General features: G+C 46.9%; 1 protein-coding gene across 3 annotated transcripts in view; it reads left to right on the plus strand.

Moving 5' to 3' along the window:
- Window positions 1-6,776, plus strand: part of ANKRD53 (ankyrin repeat domain 53) — a 44,853-nt gene extending 38,077 nt beyond the window's left edge. For 2 of the 3 annotated variants that reach the window (XM_077279865.1, XM_077279875.1), the window contains exons 3-6: window positions 3,261-3,460; window positions 4,316-4,480; window positions 4,965-5,085; window positions 5,643-6,776. In XM_077279865.1, coding sequence (XP_077135980.1) covers window positions 3,261-3,460; window positions 4,316-4,480; window positions 4,965-5,085; window positions 5,643-6,308 — 1,152 coding nt within the window. In that variant the 3' untranslated portion in view covers window positions 6,309-6,776. The remainder of the gene's footprint in view (window positions 1-3,260; window positions 3,461-4,315; window positions 4,481-4,964; window positions 5,086-5,642) is intronic. The other variant, XM_077279885.1, reaches the window with a different exon arrangement.
- The last annotated feature ends 7,707 nt before the right edge of the window (window positions 6,777-14,483 follow it).

Here is a 14,483-nt window from a genome sequence, read left to right on the forward strand (position 1 = left end):
GCACAGAGCTCATCATCCACCTCTCTGATGGTGATATCGGTGCACAGAGCTCATCATCCACCTCTCTGATGGTGATACCGATGCACAGAGCTCACCATCCACCTCTCTGATATCGGTGCACAGAGCTCATCATCCACCTCTCTGATGGTGATATGGGTGAACAAAGCTCACCATCCACCTCTCTGATGATGATATCGGTGCACAGAGCTCACGATCCACCTCTCTGATGGTGATATCGGTGCACAGAGCTCACCATCCACCTCTCTGATGGTGATATCGGTGCACAGAGCTCATCATCCACCTCTCTGATGGTGATATCACTGCACAGAGCTCACCATCCACCTCTCTGATGGTGATATCACTGCACAGAGCTCACCATCCACCTCTCTGATGGTGATATCACTGCACAGAGCTCATCATCCACCTCTCTGATGGTGGTACCGGTGCACAGAGCTCATCATCCACCTCTCTGATGGTGATATCGGTGCACAGAGCTCACCATCCACCTTTCTGATGGTGATATCAGTGCACAGAGCTCATCATCCACCTCTCTGAAGGTGATATTGGTGCACAGAGATCACCATCCACCTCTCTCATGGTGATATTGGTGCACAGAGCTCACCATCCACCTCTCTGATGGTGATATTGGTGCACAGAGCTCACCATCCACCTCTCTGATGGTGATATCGCTGCACAGAGCTCACCATCCACCTCTCTGATGGTGATATCGGTGCACAGAGCTCATCATCCACCTCTCTGATGGTGATATCGGTGCACAGAGCTCATCATCCACCTCTCTGATGGTGATATCGGTGCACAGAGCTCATCATCCACCTCTCTGATGGTGATACCGATGCACAGAGCTCACCATCCACCTCTCTGATATCGGTGCACAGAGCTCATCATCCACCTCTCTGATGGTGATACCGCTGCACAGAGATCACCATCCACCTCTCTGATGGTGATATGGGTGCACAAAGCTCACCATCCACCTCTCTGATGATGATATCGGTGCACAGAGCTCACCATCCACCTCTCTGATGGTGATATCGGTGCACAGAGCTCACCATCCACCTCTCTGATGGTGATATCAGTGCACAGAGCTCATCATCCACCTCTCTGAAGGTGATATCGGTGCACAGAGCTCATCATCCACCTCTCTGATGGTGATATCACTGCACAGAGCTCACCATCCACCTCTCCGATGGTGATATCACTGCACAGAGCTCATCATCCACCTCTCTGATGGTGGTACCGGTGCACAGAGCTCATCATCCACCTCTCTGTTGGTGATACCGGTGCACAGAGCTCACCATCCACCTCTCTGATGGTGATATCGCTGCACAGAGCTCACCATCCACCTCTCTGATGGTGATATCGGTGCACAGAGCTCATCATCCACCTCTCTGATGGTGATATCGGTGCACAGAGCTCATCATCCACCTCTCTGATGGTGATATCGGTGCACAGAGCTCATCATCCACCTCTCTGATGGTGATACCGATGCACAGAGCTCACCATCCACCTCTCTGATATCGGTGCACAGAGCTCATCATCCACCTCTCTGATGGTGATACCGCTGCACAGAGATCACCATCCACCTCTCTGATGGTGATATCGGTGCACAGAGCTCACCATCCACCTCTCTGATATCGGTGCACAGAGCTCATCATCCACCTCTCTGATGGTGATATCGGTGCACAGAGCTCACCATCCACCTCTCTGATGGTGATACCGCTGCACAGAGCTCACCATCCACCTCTCTGATGGTGATATGGGTGCACAAAGCTCACCATCCACCTCTCTGATGATGATATCGGTGCACAGAGCTCACCATCCACCTCTCTGATGGTGATATCGGTGCACAGAGCTCACCATTCACCTCTCTGATGGTGATATCAGTGCACAGAGCTCATCATCCACGTCTCTGATGGTGATATCGGTGCACAGAGCTCACCATCCACCTCTCTGAAGGTGATATCGGTGCACAGAGCTCACCATCCACCTCTCTGATGGTGATATCACTGCACAGAGCTCACCATCCACCTCTCTGATGGTGATATCACTGCACAGAGCTCATCATCCACCTCTCTGATGGTGATACCGGTGCACAGAGCTCACCATCCACCTCTCTGATATCGGTGCACAGAGCTCATCATCCACCTCTCTGATGGTGATACCGGTGCACAGAGCTCACCATCCACCTCTCTGATGGTGATATCGGTGCACAGAGCTCATCATCCACCTCTCTGATGGTGATACCGCTGCACAGAGCTCATCATCCACCTCTCTGATGGTGATATCGGTGCACAGAGCTCATCATCCACCTCTCTGATGGTGATATCGGTGCACAGAGCTCATCATCTACCTCTCTGATGGTGATATCGGTGCACAGAGCTCATCATCCACCTCTCTGATGGTGATATCGGTGCACAGAGCTCATCATCCACCTCTCTGATGGTGATACCGCTGCACAGAGCTCACCATTCACCTCTCTGATGGTGATATCGGTGCACAGAGCTCATCATCCACCTCTCTGATGGTGATATCGCTGCACAGAGCTCATCATCCACCTCTCTGATGGTGATATCGGTGCACAGAGCTCACCATCCACCTCTCTGACGATGATATCGGTGCACAGAGATCACCATCCACCTCTCTGATGGTGATATCAGTGCACAGAGCTCATCATCCACCTCTCTGAAGGTGATATCGGTGCACAGAGCTCACCATCCACCTCTCTGATGGTGATATCACTGCACAGAGCTCACCATCCACCTCTCTGATGGTGATATCACTGCACAGAGCTCACCATCCACCTCTCTGATGGTGATACCGCTGCACAGAGCTCACCATTCACCTCTCTGATGGTGATATCGGTGCACAGAGCTCATCATCCACCTCTCTGATGGTGATATCGCTGCACAGAGCTCATCATCCACCTCTCTGATGGTGATATCGGTGCACAGAGCTCACCATCCACCTCTCTGACGATGATATCGGTGCACAGAGATCACCATCCACCTCTCTGATGGTGATATCAGTGCACAGAGCTCATCATCCACCTCTCTGAAGGTGATATCGGTGCACAGAGCTCACCATCCACCTCTCTGATGGTGATATCACTGCACAGAGCTCACCATCCACCTCTCTGATGGTGATATCACTGCACAGAGCTCACCATCCACCTCTCTGATGGTGATATCACTGCACAGAGCTCACCATCCACCTCTCTGACGATGATTTGTTGCTTTTGGCAGGGTTTCACCGCACTGCACATGGCGGCCATCCACAGCCACCTCCGGTGCCTGGCACTACTGCTGGAGGACCACGGAATGGATGTGAACGCACCCAGCACCTATGGATGGCGAGCGCTGCACTTGGTGATGAATCAGAAGAGTGGGCACCGGGTGCTGCCATGTCTGCAATACCTGCTGCAGCGCGGAGCCGACGTCAATGTGTGAGTCACCACATACACAACACCCAGGAGGTGAGGAAGGCCCCCAAAATAAGGAGAGACCCCCGAGCATTAGTGTCTCCTGCCAGAATCCGTACTGAATCGAAAGACTCACTGTATACCTCACCAATGAGGTTCTGCAGCAGCTGAGATGTATAATGAAGTTCTGCAGCAGCTAAGGTATATGAGGTTCTGCAGCAGCTGAGGTGTGTGATGAGGTTCTGCAGCAGCTGAGGTGTGTGATGAGGTTCTGCAGCAGCTGAGGTGTGTGATGAGGTTCTGCAGCAGCTAAAGTGTGTGATGAGGTTCTGCAACAGCTGAGGTGTGATGAGGTTCTGCAGCAGCGGAGAGGTATAATGAAGTTCTGCAGCAGCTAAGGTGTATGATGAGGTTCTGCAGCAGCTGTGGAGTACGATGAGGTTCTGCAGCAGCTGTGGAGTACGATGAGGTTCTGCAGCAGCTGCGGTGTGTGATGAGGTTCTGCAGCAGCTGAGGGGTGTGATGAGGTTCTGCAGCAGCTGAGAGGTGTGATGAGGTTCTGCAGCAGCTGAGTTGTGTGATGAGGTTCTGCAGCAGCTGAGGGGTCTGATGAGATTCTGTAGCAGCTGAGGGGTGTAATGAGGTTCTGCAGCAGCAGAGGTGTGTGATGAGGTTCTGCAGCAGCTGAGGTGTGTGATGAGGTTCTGCAGCAGTTGAGGTGTGTGATGAGGTTCTGCAGCAGCTGAGGAGTGTGATGAGGTTCTGCAGCAGCTGAGGTGTGTGTGATGAGGTTCTGCAGCAGCTGAGGTGTATGATGAGGATCTGGTGAAGTGCTCGGAGTCTTTTCTACACACAGATCCCACATGTGTATGTATTTAGGCGGAGTCAGAGCGGCTCCACCCCCCTGCATCGGGCCGCCAGCGAGGGTCTGGAGGATTGTATCACGGTCCTGGTGGACGCTGGAGCCGACGTCCACGCTGAGGACTCAGAGGGCAACAAACCCATCGATCTGTGTCACCTCCGCTGCAGACGATCCTCTGCCAGGTCAGTGACAAACGTGGACTGTGCCACACATGAGAGGATTGGATACACTGGACAGTAATACTCACAGTAGGATTAGATACACTAGATGGAACCACATGATAGGATTGGATACACTGGACTGTACTACCCACAGTAGGATTAGATACACTTGATGGAACCACACGAGAGGATTGGATACACTGGACAGTAATACTCACAGTAGGATTAGATACACTAGATGGAACCACACATGAGAGGATTGGATACACTGGACTGTACTACCCACAGTAGGATTAGATACACTAGATGGAACCACACACGATAGTACACATGAGTACTACTCACAGCACAGTATGATTAGATACACTAGTTGGTACCACACACAATAGGATTGGATACACTGGGCTGTACCGCACAATATGATCAGATACACAGACTCAGCCACGTCCATTATCCACGTTAGTTGTCCAGTCTTCCCCCATGACGGTTGCCCTTCTCCATGTAGGTACCTCCGCAGTGCCATGTGGAACAAAGACAAACAGGATTTTGCCCGGGAAATGAAGAAGTTGGAGAAAATCAAACAAAACATTGAGGAATCAGAAGAGGACGCCATATTACAGATGCAGGTGGGCTCAGCCTTCACTGAGGGTCAGTAAATGTTCAGGGCCCGGGGATGGGGTAGTTTGGCAAGTATCCCTCATCTCTACGCCAGAAGTGGTGGTGTCAGGGCTTTATCATGTACCCAAGCTCCACTGTGAGACCACCATTCCTGTGTAGACCCTTATGATGGGACAACGTGGGACTTGTCGGCACTAGTGATGAGCGAGTGTACTCGTTCGGGTTTTCCCGAGCACGCTCGGGTGGTCTCCGAGTATTTGTGACTGCTCGGAGATTTAGTTTATCATGGCAGCTCAATGATTTACAGCTACTAGCCAGCTTGAATACATGTGGGGATTCCCTAGCAACCAGGCAACCACATGTACTCAGCCTGGCTAGTAGCTGTAAATCATTCAGCTGCGGTGATGAAAACTAAATCTCCGAGCAGTCACAAATACTCGGAGACCACCCGAGCGTGCTCGGGAAAACCGGAGCAACGAGTATACTCGCTCATCACTAGTCGGTATCTTTTTGGAAGGCTCTCTTCCTCCATAGAAGCAGTAACCTAATTTCTGATTCCCTTCAGCAGATTCCTTTTTGCGATTGCCCCAAAACTAAGCATCTGACGGAAGAGTTGAACAAGATTAGCTTAAAAATGGAAACTTCGCCAAAGTCAGCACCAGCTCCTCAACAAACGTCCTCCAGAAGTAGCAATAAATCGCAAAAAATAATGAAGAAGGGAATACTCCAAAAAGAAAATACCAAAAAAGTAATGTCACCAAAAGGGAGAGTAAAGGTCAGTGATGAAGAGAGGGTGGCATCGAAGAACTCTGTTTGGAACGTAAGCACCAACCCACAAACATCACCAACCGCATGTATTAACCGGGCACCGGCGCTATGGCAGGGCGCTTACCCAGGAGAGGTCACCAAGAAGGACATCAGCTCCCGAGTATTACTCACTAAAGATGAACAGGGGCAGCTACAAATCCAGACCTTACAAGGCCAAGTCTTCTCTCCACCAAGCCTACCCCATGAAGTCATCGAGAGGAGCCTGTTCCCACAGCGAGGACCTCAGGAGCGGATACGGGTTCTCAAAGACTTCAAGGCCACTCATGTCTTTGATGTTCCAAGACAGCAACAGTCCAACGAGGCTCACAAGCCAGAGTCAGAAATCTCTTATCACCTAAGACGGGACCTGGACTTGAAATTCAGGAAGCCACATAGATGGCCACTGTCAGCCGATCTCCTGTAGCCAAGGGAGATCACAACTGGTTGGTTTCCTTATTAAAATTTTCTTGTAGCTTCAGACTTCTCTTGTGTATAGGTCTCCCTCCCATGTTGGTTCTCCAGGATGGTGCTGTCTTCACTAGCTCTCATGTATCAGCACAACCTCATTACAGGTCCGCTTTTCTCTTCTACAGGCCGTAAGATACCTCCTCTCCCTTGCAGAGATCTTCTGTGTATTCTGTCCATATGAATAAACTTCCTGTGTAACCTCTCCCACTACCACCTTACGGTCTGCCTTGTGCATGACTGTCTCCTAATCTACACTCTCTGCAGTGCTACCTGTGTGCGCTGCCCTCCTTAAATGCTTTCCTCCCTTTCTGCACTATGATCTCCTGTACCAATTGTTGTTAGACATATGTTACAAGCTGCTGGACAACCAGCTATATTCAGGAGGTGCACAGACTTTACAACAGCAAAACTGAATTGTTTTAATGTAGACTATTTAGAAAGTTGCTTCATTTTACACTTAGGAAGCAACTAAACATTTCGAAAAAAAAAAAGTGTCAAGACCTGCCTTGTCTGAAGACTTGGACACTTTTTTCCCTCTCCACTCTGATCTGCTGCATACATTCTCCTTCTTTTTATGGGCTACTCTTACACCTGGAGGAGAGCAGACATTGTGAGATATCTATTAATGTCACAAGCCTCAGGGCAACCAGCTACGTACAGGAAGAACACAGACTCTACCGCAATGAGAGTTTAGAAGTTAGCTACATTTTTCATTTAGGAAACAAATAAACCAGTTTTCTGTGACATTTAAAAAGGAGCTACGTGCAATAGATGAGGTATGAAGGTTTATCGGCACAAACCGACCATGCTTGAAAATGTGAATTATTAATGGTAAAACATATACAGGATGAAATTGCGATATTTTAACGGCTAGATGATGAGCAATGGGAGGATTCTTGGATCTTACAGGGTATTACAAACAGAATGCTAAAGTAAAAAAAAAGTTTTTAAAAAAAATAACGCAAAGGTGATATATACACTAATATATATATATATGTATATATATATATATATATATATATATATATATATATATATATATATATATATATACTGTATATACACAGTACAGACCAAAATTTTGGACACTCATTTAAAGATTTTTCTGTATTTTCATGACTATTTTCATGACTATGAGAATTGTACATTCACAGTGAAGGCATCAAAACTATGAATTAACACATGTGGAATTATATACTTAACAAAAAAGTGTGAAACAACTGAAATTATGTCTTATATTCTAGGTTCTTCAAAGTAGCCACCTTTTGCTTTGATGACTGCTTTGCACACTCTTGGCATTCTCTTGATGAGCTTCAAGAGGTAGTCACCGGGAATGGTCTTCCAACAATCTTGAAGGAGTTCCCAGAGATGCTTAGCACTTGTTGGCCCTTTTGCCTTCACTCTGCGGTCCAGCTCATCCCAAACCATCTTGATTGGGTTCAGGTCTGGTGACTGTGGAGGCCAGGTCATCTGGCGTAGCACCCCATCACTCTCCTTCTTGGTCAAATAGCCCTTACACAGCCTGGAGGTGTGTTTGGGGTCACTGTCCTGTTGAAAAATAAATGATGGTCCAACTAAACGCAAACCGGATGGAATAGCATGCCGCTGCAAGGTGCTGTGGTAGCCATGCTGGTTCAGTATACCTTTAATTTTGAATAAATCCCCAACAGTGTCACCAGCAAAGCACCCCCGCACCATCACACCTCCTCCTCCATGCTTCACGGTGGGAACCAGGCATGTAGAGTCCATCCGTTCATCTTTTCTGCGTCGCACAAAGACACGGTGGTTGGAACCAAAGATCTCAAATTTGGACTCATCAGACCAAAGCACAGATTTCCACTGGTCTAATGTCCATTCCTTGTGTTATTTAGCCCAAACAAGTCTCTTCTGCTTGTTGCCTGTCCTTAGCAGTGGTTTCCTAGCAGCTATTTTACCATGAAGGCCTGCTGCACAAAGTCTCCTCTTAACAGTTGTTGTAGAGATGTGTCTGCTGTTAGAACTCTGTGTGGCATTGACCTGGTCTCTAATCTGAGCTGCTGTTAACCTGCGATTTCTGAGGCTGGTGACTCGGAAAAACTTATCCTCAGAAGCAGAGGTGACTCTTGGTCTTCCTTTCCTGGGGCGGTCCTCATGTGAGCCAGTTTCTTTGTAGCGCTTGATGGTTTTTGCCACTGCACTTGGAGACACTTTCAAAGTTTTCCCAATTTTTCGTACTGACTGACCTTCATTTCTTAAAGTAATGATGGCCACTCGGTTTTCTTTACTTAGAATTTGTATTATGGCAAGAAAAAAGCTGCTAACAGTCTATTCGGTAGGACTATCAGCTGTGTATCCACCAGACTTCTGCACAACACAACTGATGGTCTCAACAACATTTATAAGAAATCCCACTTATTAAACCTGACAGGGCACACCTGTGAAGTGAAGCCCATTCCCGGTGACTACCTCTTGGAGCTCATCAAGAGAATGCCAAGAGTGTGCAAAGCAGTCATCAAAACAAAAGGTGGCTACTTTGAAGAACCTAGAATATAAGACACATTTTCAGTTGTTTCACACTTTTTTGTTAAGTATATAATTCCACATGTGTTAATTCATAGTTTTGATGCCTTCAGTGTGAATGTACAATTTCATAGTCATGAAAATACAGAAAAATCTTTAAATGAGAAGGTGTGTCCAAACTTTTGGTCTGTACTGTATATATATTTATTTTAAGTATATACACTTTATTTTTTCCTGAAAGGCCAGAGGCTGCAACACCACTAACAAGAGGTACCACTAACCAAACAACACCATGAAGACCCAGGAGATCTCCAAACAGCACCATGAAGATCAAGGAGATGTCCAAACAACATTATGAAGACCAAGTAGATCTCCAAACAATACCATGAAGACCAAGGAGTTCTCCAAACAATACCATGAAGACCAAGGAAATCTCCAAACAACATTATGAAGACCAAGGAGATCTCTAAACAACATTATGAAGACCAAGGAGATGTCCAAACAACATTATGAAGACCAAGGAGATGTCCAAACAACATTATGAAGACCAAGGAGATCTCCAAACAACATTATGAAGACCAAGGAGATCTCCAAACAATACCATGAAGACCAAGGAGATCTCCAAATACCACCATGAAGACCAAGGAGATCTCCAAACAACATTATCATCAAATGGAAAGAACATGGTAACTGCCAAAAGTGTTCGCCCCCCTCCAAAACTCTCAGGCCGAGCAAGGAGGGCATTAATCATCGAGGAAGCACAGAGGCCAAAGGAGCTGCAGAGTTCCCAAGCCGAGACTGGAGTATCTGTCCATACGACCACAATAAGCCATGCACTCCATAGAGGTGGCCTTTATGGAAGATTGGGCAGAAAAAAAAGCCTTTACTTACACACAAAAATTGTAAGGCTCATGAAACGGTATGTCTGGTGTCAAACCAATGCAGCTTATCACCCCAAGAACACCATCCCTACAGTGAAACATGGTGGTGACAGCATCATGCTATGGAGATTTCATTTGGCAGCAGGGACTGGGAAAATGGTCCAAGTCGAGGGGAAGATGGATGGTGCAAAATATAGGGATATTCTTGAGCAAAACCGATTGGTCTGTCATTGATTTGAGACTGGGACGGAGGTTCACTTTACAACAAGACAAAGCATACTGATCAAAAGCATACTGCTAAAGCAGCTCTTGATTGGTTTAAGGGGAAACTTGAAAATGTTTCGGAGTGGCCTAGTCAAAGCCAAGACCTTAATACAATTGATAATTTGTGGTTACACCTGAAGATTGCTGCTCACCAGAGCAAACCATCTAACCTGAAGGACATGGAGCAATTTTACCTAGAGGAATGGGCAAACATCTTAGACTTATCCAAAGCGACTTGCAGCTGTAATTGACACAAAATGAGGCTCCACAAAGTACTGACTTTAGGGAGGTGAATAACTACGCACACTGAAGTTTTCAGTTATTTTGTCCTATCTGTTTGCTTCACAAATAAAAAGAAAATTAGATGTTCACAGTTGTCGGCATGCCTTTACATAAACTGATACAAACCCAAATTTCATGTTGTGAGGTAGCAAAACACAAAAAACGGGGCATGAATATGTTCGTAAGACACTGTATTAGGGGTGCAAACATAGCCGCACACAGATATCAAATTTATGTTACAAACGACAGGACAGCCAGCTATGTGCAGCAAGTGCACAGACTCTACAGCAGAGAGATGGGCGGATTGGTTCAATGTGGACTATTACGAAAAGCCGGATTACTCACCGGTAATGCTCTTTTAATGAGTCCACGACAGCACCCCACATGAGAGAGAGGGATCCGCCCCATAGGAACAGGAAACCTACAGAATAAAAGGAGGCGGTCCCCTCTCCTCCTCAGTTTAGTTTACAGAGTACAAAAAGGGAACCGCAAAAGCTTTAGTATTAATTCTTATTCAGCAACATAAATATCTTAAACTCTATACAACCATTATTTGTGAATTTAAAAGGAAGAGCTGTGCATAACTTAGGGAGGGTAGTAAATCGGTGCTGTCGTGGACTCATTAAAAGAGCATTACCGGTGAGTAATCCGGCTTTTTACCCTTCGCCACGACAGCACCCCACATGAGAGATTTTCAGAGATTCATTATTTGGGTGGGATTACTGTATTAAGAACAGCTCTACCAAAGGTTAGATCAGAAGATGTAGATAGATCAAGTCTATAATGGTTGTAAAAGGTAGAAGGTGTAGACCAAGTTGCGGCCTTACATATTAAATGGATCGGTACATCTGCTTGTTCCGCCCAGGAGGAAGCCATGGCTCGTGTTGAGTGCGCTTTAATACCCGCTGGAGGAATCTCGCCTTTTGATGTATAGGCCAAGCAGATAGCATCTCTAATCCATCGAGATATGGTAGCTCTCGTGACCCCATGTCCTTTCTTGTGGCCCTGAAAGGAGATAAACAGAGCCCTACTCTCCCTCCATGTCTGACACCTTTCTATATAGGTCAGGATGGCTCTTCTGACATCTAAGGTGTGGAATTTATGCTGTTCTGGAGTTACAGGTGAATCAAAAAAGGAAGGGAGAAATATCTCTTGGGACCTGTGGTAGGTGGACGCTACCTTAGGGAGGTATGAGGGGTCTGGTTTTAGGACTATCCGATCATGGAATATCAGTAAGAAGGGTGGGTCTACTGATAGGGCCTGGATGTCGCTAACCCGTCTAGCTGAGGTTAGGGCTACCAAGAGGGCTACTTTATATGTCAGGATTTTTAAAGGTATTGAATCTAGTGGCTCAAATGGGGAGCTGGTTAAGGCCTCTAGCACTAGATTTAAATCCCACGGAGGTAGACGGGGAATATGGACCGGTTTACTACGTTCACAAGATTTTATGAATCTGGAGATCCACCTATTAGCTGCTATATTGCATCCATATAGGGCTCCTAATGCCGAGACCTGAACTCTTAAGGTGTTTACAGATAACCCCAACTCTCGGCCTTTTTGCAAGAACTCTAGAATAGGTGTGACTGGAACTTGCTTAGTGAACGGTACCGTGTAAAAGTCTAAGAATTTATTCCATACCCTACTATATATCAGGGTGGTAGATCTTTTCCTGCTCAATAAGAGGGTGTTTACTAGTTCTGCTGAGAACCCTCTTGATCTTAGTAGTTGCCTCTCAAATTCCACGCCGTCAAGTGAAGACCTTTCACTTGCGGGTGGAAAAAGGGGCCTTGGGACAGCAGCTTCTTGTCTGATGGGAGAATCCATGGATCGCATAGGCACATGGTCTGGAGACAAGAGAACCATGGTCTTTTCGGCCAGAATGGTGCAATGAGGATCACTCTTGCTTGTTCCCTCCTGATTTTTCTGATCACTAGAGGAATCAGAGACATCGGAGGAAAGGCGTATGCCAGCTGGAACCTCCAAGGATGGTGGAGAGAGTCCAACATATCTGGGTGATCCATGGCGTTCAGGGAAGCGAACCTTCTTACTTGCCGGTTGTCTTTTGTGGCAAATAGGTCGATTTGTGGTATCCCCCATGATTCTGTTATCATACTGAATATGGATCTGTTTAAGGTCCATTCCCCTTGACGTAACTCGTTTCGGCTGAGGTAGTCTGCCCTGATGTTCTCTACACCTCTGATGTGCAGGGCTGTTAGGGATGTTAGATGAGTCTCTGCCAGCTGGAAGATGTCTGCAGCTATGGTCATTAGACTTCCTGACCTTGTACCACCCTGACGGTTCACATATGCCACTGTGGTGGAATTGTCCGAGTAAATTCTTACATTTGCTCCTTGAATCTGCGGAAGAAAGTGATTTAAGGCATATTCTACCGCTTTTAACTCCTTCCAATTGGAGGAATATGACAATTCTGCCTGGTCCCAAGTATCTTGGGCCAGACTGTCTTTCATATGTGCTCCCCACCCAATAGGGCTGGCGTCGGTGGTAATTATTTTAGACGGGTCTATTATCCATGGTACACCCTCTGAGAGGTGGTCCATGTCTAGCCACCAGGATAGTGATTCTAAGACATCTTTGGAAAGAGTTATTCTGCTTTCTAGATGTCCGTCTTTTCCCTGAGCCGACAATACCTCATACTGTAATTGACGAGTATGAAATTGTGCCCATGGTACAGCAGGGATACATGATGATAATGACCCCAGTAAAGACATGCCCTTCCTTAATGTCATGTAGGGGTTGCGTATTGCGTCTGATACCCTTGATTGTATAGTCAGTTTCTTTGCCTGGGGGAGGAAGCATCTCTGACTTACGGAGTCTAGCTGGATTCCTAGAAATGTCTGGACAGTTTCTGGATTCAGCCGGGATTTTTCGAAGTTGACGATCCAACCTAACTCCTGTAGGGACGAGATCGTATTAGATAGACGGGTTTTACACTGAAGCATAGAGTTTCCCACCACTAGAAAGTCATCTAGGTAGGGTATTATCAAGGTATCTCGTTGACGTAGATGAGCCATCACTTCTAATATCACCTTAGTGAAGATGCGGGGAGCCATAGAAAGCCCAAATGGCATTGCAACATACTGAAAGTGACGAACATGTCCTTCCAGGGTGACTGCTACCCTTAGATACTTTTGATGTTCGGCATGTATGGGAAGATGATAATAGGCATCCTTTAAGTCTATTCCGGCCATGACACACCTAGGAAACAAGAGTTTTATGGTTAAACTAATGGATTCCATTTTGAAGGTATGATTACGCAGGAAGGCGTTTAATCTTTTGAGATTTATGATGGTTCTAAATGAACCATCAGGCTTATTGATCAAGAATAAAGGGGAATAGAACCCCTTCCCTTCTTGATCCTGGGGAACTTCTATCAGGACTTTTTTAGACAGAAGAGATAGTATCTCTGATTCCAGAGCTCTTTGTTGGTCTTGACCTTTTGGAGATGTTACTATAAAGGAATCCCAAGGGATTCGGTCAAATTCCAATTTTAGGCCGTATTGTACAATGTCCAGAATCCACTGGCTGGATGTTATTTGTTCCCATCTGGGGAGGAAGAATTTTAATCTGCCGCCCACCTCCTGGTTAGCGGTATTTGCGTTTCGGGTTATGGGACCCGCTAAAAAAGGCACCTTTTTGTTTCGGGTCCTTCGACTCCCATCGCTCCCTTTGTTCGAACGGCTTGTTCCTGGTAAAGGGACGTCTTCTGAAGGCTCTCCCTGGCAGGGGATCGCACAAAGTTTTGCTTTGGCCTGTGCGTCCCCTTTCCAGTTCTTTAGCCAGAGTGCTCGCCGGGCTGTGTTCACTAGGCCGGCTGACCTGGCTGCTAGGCGTAGCGAATCCACAGAGGCATCAGCCAGGAATGCTACTGCTTCTTTGATTAGAGGGAATTTCGGCAGGATTGACTCTCTCGAAGTTCTACCTCTAATCTGTTCCTCCAGTTGCTCCATCCACACTAGTAGTGACCTCGCAGTGCAGGTACTAGATATGGCGGGCCTGAACGCCCCGTGTTGGCTTCCCACGACCTTTTTAGTAAAGCTTCTGCTTTACGGTCCAGCGGGTCTGTCAGGACTCCTGAATCCTCCACCGGTAAGACCGACTGTTTGGTTGTGGAGGCTACAGCGGCATCAACCTTCGGCACCTTTGACCAGGTATTTAGCTCCTCGTCGCTGAAGGGATAGCGTCTT

This window comes from Ranitomeya variabilis, chromosome 1 (assembly GCF_051348905.1).
Source record: "Ranitomeya variabilis isolate aRanVar5 chromosome 1, aRanVar5.hap1, whole genome shotgun sequence".
Lineage (NCBI taxonomy): Eukaryota > Metazoa > Chordata > Amphibia > Anura > Dendrobatidae > Ranitomeya > Ranitomeya variabilis.